Here is an 8,334-nt window from a genome sequence, read left to right as displayed (position 1 = left end):
GTCATTCCAAAGAAATCTTGCCAAATCCATAAGTCATGTGATCCTAGTGCTTCCAGTATGATGATGGTCTATTTGGTGTGACCCTGATACATTTCTCGTAACCCTTTGGGTAGTTCTTCCATTGCTAATGCATACAGTAAATTGATCTGAGCATTCCTGGAAACCCTCTGGCCTCTCCAATAGCCAACGACTTATCTCTGTCCTACACATTTGGTTCTTTCAGATGTTCTGCTCCAAACACTCGCACCATGACACGGGTGAACTTAATAGTAGTCTTCAGGCATGTGCTCTACCCATCCGGACCGTCCCACCAATGACATTGGTGGTAGTATCAAATGTCAGCATCCTCAGAGCAGCCGTGCATTTCTGCTTAGCATGGAAAGAAAGTTGTCTGCGACAATCCCTTGTGAGCTTGAAGTAGTCATCGTGTGCCTCCACTCCCTTCACAATGCACAAAAACAATGATTTCTACATGCGAAAACGATGACGAAAGCAGGGACCATCCAGAAAAGTTGGGTCTGGAGCAAAGTACTTATTGTGTGGTAGCGTACTCCAAAAAATCCTACCCCGATTGATCGCTCTTCTCCCTTTGACTGAACCCTTAAAGTTGATAATATGCTCCACCTGTCGGTCCATTTTCTCTTGCATGCTCATGAGCACGAACATGTCCACTTCTTCATCTGATTCCGACGAATCAAAGAACTCATCTTGAATCATTTTGTTAAGCTCCGCATGTTTATACTCCTCATCCAATGAAGCATCGATATTCATTGTTTTCCCTGCAAATAAAAAAAATAGGAATGTGCACATCGAACGCAAGGAGCAGTCCGAGAGTTGTCAAACGTAACGCACTGGTGTACGGGTCAATGACGGTGTCGGCAACGGCGAGCAAAGAAGACATGATTGTTGTGTTGGTCCTGGCGGCGCTCGAAATGGTTGCGGAGTTGCGAGACGTCCGACGTAGAGGAAGAAAAGAGGGGAGAGCAAATGGACCCCATAAGTCAGGGATGGATATGGTGCAATTTATGATGAGGTAGGCACGTCGGATCCGACATGACGGACACGCCGGGCATCTTTATATTCGCCTTATATTTAGGCTGGATATGAGAGGTGCCGGGTAGCTCAGACTTTAATACTTGTTTAAGACATCCATCTGGATCGTGTTTTCTTAACCGGTAATGACTAGGTCGTTCATCCAGAAATTTAAGACGGATTTGAGATGGTTGACTCTGAAGAAATCTTTGAGATAAGATAAAATGATCGTTCATAATTAATTGCCCTTCTCGTTAAGGCGGCTGTTTGGCCGGCCTCTCATGTCCATAGTAGTCTTGCAAAGTTTTCAGACTAGTCATAAACAAAAGAGATGATGTGACAAGCAAATAAACGAAAAAATGGAATAACGTAACATGTTATCATTTAGTGTTTTCAATAAAAATGACTTTATAAAACAATAAATCAGATTTCTATGTTATCACAAGTATAATTCTATCCACTATGAAGATGATAATATAGATGTGAAGGTGGTGTTTTGGCTCCTACATGTAGATAAATCTATTATGAAATATATATATATAAATACATTTTTCAAATATTAAAAAATTCTGAACAATAATTTCGTATGTACATCGAACATTTTATATTGGCACCCAAAATTCCGCAAAGAAAAAACATTTTATGTTGTATGTATGAAAATACAAAAAAACGCCTCGTGAATAGTCGTAATCAAGCATTGAATATTGTCTTTTTTGCATAAGTCACAAAATTGTTCTTTCTGATAGAAACTTTGTGCACGAGCATATAATGTCCGCATGTACATGTGATATATGTTTTTTCAATTTCTTTAAGTTTCTAAAATCTACATTTGGAAAACGAATGCCAAAGTAAACGAATACATTTGTTAAAAAGTGACTGAGACCAAAACCGTAAAAGAATCCTGACTTCCACAGCGGCGATAATGCCCAACCGCTTCGTGGGCGCTGTTTGCATTCAATGGAGCCATTTATGGTCCTACTCCTACCTACGTGGTATGCTCTGCAAATACCCGCGGGAGAAGCCCCGAGGTAGTGCTTCATGGTGCGTGATCTGTCACAGTCTCTCTCTCCCGACTCGAGCAGGGGCTTAGCTGTTGCGGGCTTGTAGTTAATGGCAGCACGACTGGCTTAGTACTGCATCTTTGTTTCATTCTTCTGGTTCCATCTGCTCGCTAGCTACCCGAGTCCATGCCTGAGTTGGAAGAGATTGTCTCGACGGCCGGCGGGGCGGGTTCGCCGCCACCGCCGCTGTGGTTTCTGGTCTTCCTCGCCCTCGGCCTCCACGCAGTCGTTGTATCCGCCGCGACCTACCTCGCGTGGCTATACCGCGCATTCCTCCGGCGGGGGAAGGACCTGGGCCTGCGCTACGGCGCGTGGGCGGTGGTCACCGGCGCCACCGACGGCATCGGCCGCGCGCTGGCGCTCGAGCTCGCCCGCAGGGGGCTCCACCTCGTCCTCGTCGGCCGGAACCCCGCCAAGCTGTCCCGCGTCAGCAAGGAGGCCCGGAATGCGGCGCCGTCCTGCATGGTCAAGAGCGTGGTGTTCGACCTCGCCGGTGGCGCGACGGAGCTTTCGCGGGGCGCGGCGAGGGTGGCGGCCGCCGTGAAGGGGCTCGACGTGGGCCTCCTGGTGAACAGCGCCGGCGCGACGTACCCCTGCGCGGCCTACTTCCACGAGGTGGAGGACCCGGTGTGGGAGGCCGTGGTGCGGGTGAACGTGGAGGCGGCCACGCGGATCTCGCGCGCCGTCGTGCCAGCCATGGCGGCCAAGGGGAAGGGCGCCATCGTCAACGTCGGATCCGGGTCGTCGGTGGTGGTGCCGGCGTTCCCGCTCTACGCCGTGTACGCGGCAAGCAAAGCGTAAGTACGACTCATGCATACATCTTGCGTAGTAGTAGGTTTTGGGTCCGCACATGTGTGTGGTGTGATACCTCTACACTTGTCGACGGCACCCTGCCTGCGAGCCCCCGATCGTGCGCTTGCCTGCTCCTCCGTTCCCGCGTTGCATTGTCGGCTACAATTGCTCGGCACTGTAGTGTGCCATTCCGACGAGACATCATATAGAATAATATTCAGGCAACAGTGAACTAGAAGGACGTACAGCATGTGTGTGATATGATGCACCGGTTCATCATCGTTTTCCTACACTGTGTAGATAGTTTAGATTACCTACCTTATGATCTCAGACGATGTACGAAAAAAAAAAATGACACCTCAAATGTCCGCGTTGGTAGAGGAAATCGAGTCATCCAACCCTACACAACACATCAGGTGGGTTAGGCAGACCTAAAGAAAAAAAAACATAGACTATGAAAGCAGCTCCAACGCGTCGATCCGAATGGGTGGACGAGGACATATGGTTCAAGTGACAGTGAGTGGGCAAGCTGATTGTTAAGACTCCTTAAAATTATTTTAGTTCAGATTTATGAAAGTTCGAACGTTTGAACTAATCCGCAGGCGTTCGATGCAAGGCGTAAAAGGGCAAAAAGGGTCTGAACCAACGAGATCATGAGGTTTAGGGTGTTTTGTCACACGCCGTTGGATTTCTCTTACGATCTGAGTTTTAGTGATGTAAACTTCCACGCGGGCTGTACGGTAGCCACCATCATGTCCGAACAGCACTGCTTCGTTAATGTATTTGTATGCAAAATGTTTGGTTACTATTTTTTGTCAGTATAATGACACGTTAAATATCACCTCCATCCTAAGTTCCCTTTGTATTTTGTGGTAAATATTAATGCATATCACAAAAAGTTATATTGTTGGATTTGTATTTACATACAATTCCCGTTGATATTACTTTTGCTATGTATAACTTACATTTTACTTAATGAAAATCCTGATCAAAATATGATCCTATATTCAAAAGGGATTAATAAACCAGGACGGAGATAGATAGTATACCGACAACAGTAATACGAGAGGGACTAATAAAGACGGTGGTATGGTTGAGACTACAGGGCTCCAACATACGTCCGCATATGGTTTTGTTTATTTGGTCTTCTTTTGTCCTCGTGGCCTACTTAATCGATGGAATCAATTTATTCCATCTCTACAGTTCATCTGATTGTTACTTTTTTAGATACATTTGGCAATCAAATCATATTAGAAGATAGTTGTTCATAACATCAGTAAAATATCTTAATAATTAACTTTGCAAGTCTCTTGATGTCTTCGTTGAGATTTTCTCAAGTCTTGGTTGATTTAGAAAAGCGCAACTTCAGTTTAGAGGAGTTGCATTTTTTCGTAAACTAATCAACATTTAAGAAAATCTCAGTCGATTGAGATTTTGGAAAACCTTAAATTTATGCATTATTTTTTAAACATTATGATAATTTTTCAGTGTTTCTCCTATCGTTATATGCAAACACTAAAATCACAATTTTTGCATAACTTGATTTTTATTGGTTTGTGTGTCAATTACAATGGTTTAGTTTTGTTTTCACAATATTTTATTTCAACTTCCAGGACTTCAGTTTTTTTTCCCGTTATGTTCCACACATGTTCCCTTCAAATCTACATTGTTTGGCAGACAACTTTTAATCTACATTTTGGGTGCTTGTAACCTTTGGTGAAACTAAGTCAGGTTTGGCCCTTTCCGAGAGAAGAGGAAAGGGTTCGGTGTATAGTACTAGTTCCTATGGTAAACATAGTACCATCCTATTTACAGTACCGATTGATCGACTAAAAGCGGCTTGGACAATAGTGGATCAGTCAATAGTAGGACTATGTTTGGTGCATCTACCGCCGGGTCCAAACACACAAGGCATATTAATGCACGCCTAATATGGCCATGGATGATGGAATGGTAATGGTTCTTTCAATAAATACTCCCCTCTAATGGTAATGGAATGGTAATGGAGTATAGTGCACCCCCTAATCAGTGGAGCAAAAGGAAGGAAATAGTACTCCCTCCGCACAGTTTAGAAGGCATGCACGTGTATCTAGGCCGTCAATTTGACTTATATAAAATATATTATTTAATATAAAAATTATATCATTAGAAACTTTAGATGTTCTATTTTCTAATGATATAATTTTTTATGTTAAATAATATATTTTATATAAATCAAATTAATGACCTAGATACACGTGCATGCCTTTTAAACCGTGACGAAGGAAGTAGTACTACTACCTTCGTCCAAGTGTATAAGGCATGCGCGTAGTTCTAGGTTGTCAATTTAACTAGCTAAATATATATTATATGTGATAAAAATTACATATTCAGAAACTACACCCTCACATGAATCTAATGGTATATTATTTATTACATATAATATATATTTAAATAGTTAAATTAACGATCTAGAACAACGCGCATGCCCTATACACCTGGACGGAGGGAGTATAAGCTATCATTTTCGTATAGCAAAAGCATATTATAGAAGCTCCCGAATTAAATACTCCGAATTCATAGTTCCAAAATTGAAACGATTTCGATGTTATCACGTTGAACAATCCATTAGAAAAATCTCAAAAACTAGGATAATCTTTCGAACTCTGTATCGATCGATCCGCGCACCTATCAACCGATGATGTTTTTTTTTTAGAGAAGGAGGCCACGCCTCGACCTCTGCATCGAGAGATGCATACAGCCCTATGAACCGATGATGTTGAACAATCCATGATGATACACACCGTCGTTGATGAGACATCTCAATTTTGAACTTCGCTTTTAGCACAAGGCAGATGTGATTGAGCATTACATGTTACTATTTCTAATTTCTACATCTGGTCACCCTGCTAGGTATATTGACCAACTATCTCGGAGTCTTAGCGTCGAATACAAACACCACGGAGTGGATGTCCAATGCCAGGTATGTATGCAGTAATCTCTTCATATCTTCATAGAAAACCTGAAATAGTTTGCGTCTACTAATGAAATGCAGACAAACTTCATTACTAAAAAGAAGTATTATAGTAATGGGTTACTCGGGTGCACTGCAGATTCCTTTGTACGTGGCCACCAAGATGTCACCTGTTAAGGGTAACTCTCCGTTCATACCATCACCCGAGGAGTACGTCAAAGCTGCCATTCGTTGCATTGGTTACGAGCCGAGATGTGTACCCTACTGGCGCCACTCTGTCCAGTGGTTCTTGGCGTCTCTAGCGCCAGACTCTGCTCTCAATCTGTGGCGTCTCCGGGTTGGTATCCGGAAGAGAAACGAGATGAGAGCCCTGATCGGAGAGAAGGAGCTCAACTGAACAGCCCATGGTCTTTGTAAGAGGAAACCGTAAAGCATGATGTGATCTGTTTATTTTTTGTGGGAAGTGATTTGGACAGTCATCAGCGCCCGTATTTGGTCTACATTTAGGCTTGTTTCGGAAGTTGAGTATTTGGGTTTTTCTCTCGTATGTAATTAACGTTTGTTCTCTTGTCGATGTTCTTGATTGATGCAACAGCGAGCTACGGTGGCTCAGTTACCTCTGTATATTCCCTATTGATCCAAGGATGCAGCTGTGAAATGAGTAATTTCTTTGTTGGATGACAAATTTCCCCGATCAAATTATAGTTTTATGTTTAAACCGAGCCATAAGATTTGACTCATCTGTTAAATAAAAAGATAATAAAGTTTTATAAGTAACCCATCTATTAATTTAGAGATTTGAACCGAGCCATAAGATTTGACTCATAAAAAGATAATAAAGTTTAAACCGAGCCATAAGATTTGACTCATAAAAAGATAATAAAGTTTAAACCGAGCCATAAGATTTGACTCATCTATTAATTTAGAGATGCAATATTCAATAAACACTTCGATAATACTGTGTTGGTCCTAGGCTAGATCGTACTAGAGAACCAAGTCTAAAACACTAACGGAATCATGGGTTACGACCACTTGCAGCAACGGATGATATGAAGTGAAGATCACAATGGCAATAAATATAATGAAGATAAATGACCGTCAAACAGGATAGACCAAAACTCCCTCTCCAACTTTCCTCTCAAAAATATGACGCTATATTTTTTATGATTTTTTCTCAAGAATGCTACCGACTCAAACTGTCCAATGCAAAAAGAATCACTCAATTACGAGTTCGTAGAAGGGGTCAAACAAATTGAAAACTAACCTGAAACAGTGACAAACTGTGTTCGCCAACTTTGGAGGGCAAAAAATACTATTGAGAACATGATTTGGAAGTGACAATAATGAACAACTTCATGAACTATTCAGATGCGGCTTGTCTATAGCTTGAATTTGAGTGCTCGTAGAGCTAAAATGGACTTCATATGAGGAAGATATGCATGTTTTACTAAACACTTTGCAAAAGAGATTCCAATTCGAATTCAGATACACTATTGAGTCTAGATAGATCTAAAATATGTCCTTTTTCTCTTCTTACTGTTTTTCAACATTTTCCCTCTTCTTTTTCCTCTCACTTTCTTTTTACCTTTTTGTCTCTCTCTTTTTTTTTCAAAACAAAACAATTAAGATACAGAATGGATCAAGCGTAGATGCGAACGACCTCAAGTATGACCAAGACAATGAACGATGGAGACCATGTGGTGGAAATTGATGGATAATGGTGGTTGACAGCGGAAGGGATGATGATGCAACGGTGGTGTGACTAATGAGAACGGAACTCGGAACTCTAAAGGAACTAGACACTAAGACGAGCAACTCAACACGAGATGCAACCGATAATTCAACTATGCATGCACTAAAAATAAAATTACAAATGTTGAGCCTTACTTAGATAATTGATTTCTAACTTTTTTGTGGATCTTTATTGGACAATCGATAATAAAATAAAATCTATTCTAGGGATAACTGAAAATTCTCACCGAGTGATGACCCACAAGTATATGGGATCGATCGTAGTCCCTTCGATAAGTAAGAGTGTCGAAACCAATGAGGAGCAGAAGAAAATGATAAGTGATTTTCAACAAGGTATTCTTTGTAAGTGTTGTAAGTAATAGTGATAGATAATTTTGTAGCAAGATAATTCTTAACAAGTAACAAGTAACAATAGCAGCAAGTGTGCAGCAAGATGGCCAATCTTTTTATAGCAAGGGACAAGCCTGAAAGTTATCTCATATAAAGTAAAGCAATCTCGAGGACACATGGGAATTGTCGTCTAGTCATGTTCATCATGTTGAGTTGATTTTTGTTCATTATTTTGATAATTTGATATGTAGGTGGACCGGTGGTCGGGTGTTTTTCTTACTTGAACAAGCAACCCACTTATGATTACCCCCTCTCGCAAGTATCCGCAACTTCGAAAGAAGAATTAAGATAAATTAACCATAGCATGAAACATATGGATCCAAATCAGCCCCTTAGAGAAATAACACGTAAACT

General features: G+C 41.4%; 1 protein-coding gene across 1 annotated transcript; it reads left to right on the top strand.

Annotated features, from left to right (window-relative positions):
- Nucleotides 1–1,973: 1,973 nt before the first annotated feature.
- On the top strand, nt 1,974–6,519 carry LOC123410126 (very-long-chain 3-oxoacyl-CoA reductase-like protein At1g24470). The gene is made up of 3 exons (XM_045103016.1): nt 1,974–2,890; nt 5,778–5,847; nt 5,978–6,519. Exons 1-3 carry the CDS (start codon nt 2,220–2,222, stop codon nt 6,233–6,235), a joined length of 999 nt encoding a protein of 332 aa, XP_044958951.1. The 5' UTR covers nt 1,974–2,219; the 3' UTR covers nt 6,236–6,519.
- The last annotated feature ends 1,815 nt before the right edge of the window (nt 6,520–8,334 follow it).

The sequence above is a fragment of the Hordeum vulgare genome, chromosome 1H (assembly GCF_904849725.1).
Source record: "Hordeum vulgare subsp. vulgare chromosome 1H, MorexV3_pseudomolecules_assembly, whole genome shotgun sequence".
Taxonomy (NCBI): Eukaryota; Viridiplantae; Streptophyta; class Magnoliopsida; order Poales; family Poaceae; genus Hordeum; species Hordeum vulgare.
This window is presented reverse-complemented; position numbering and strand designations above follow the sequence as displayed.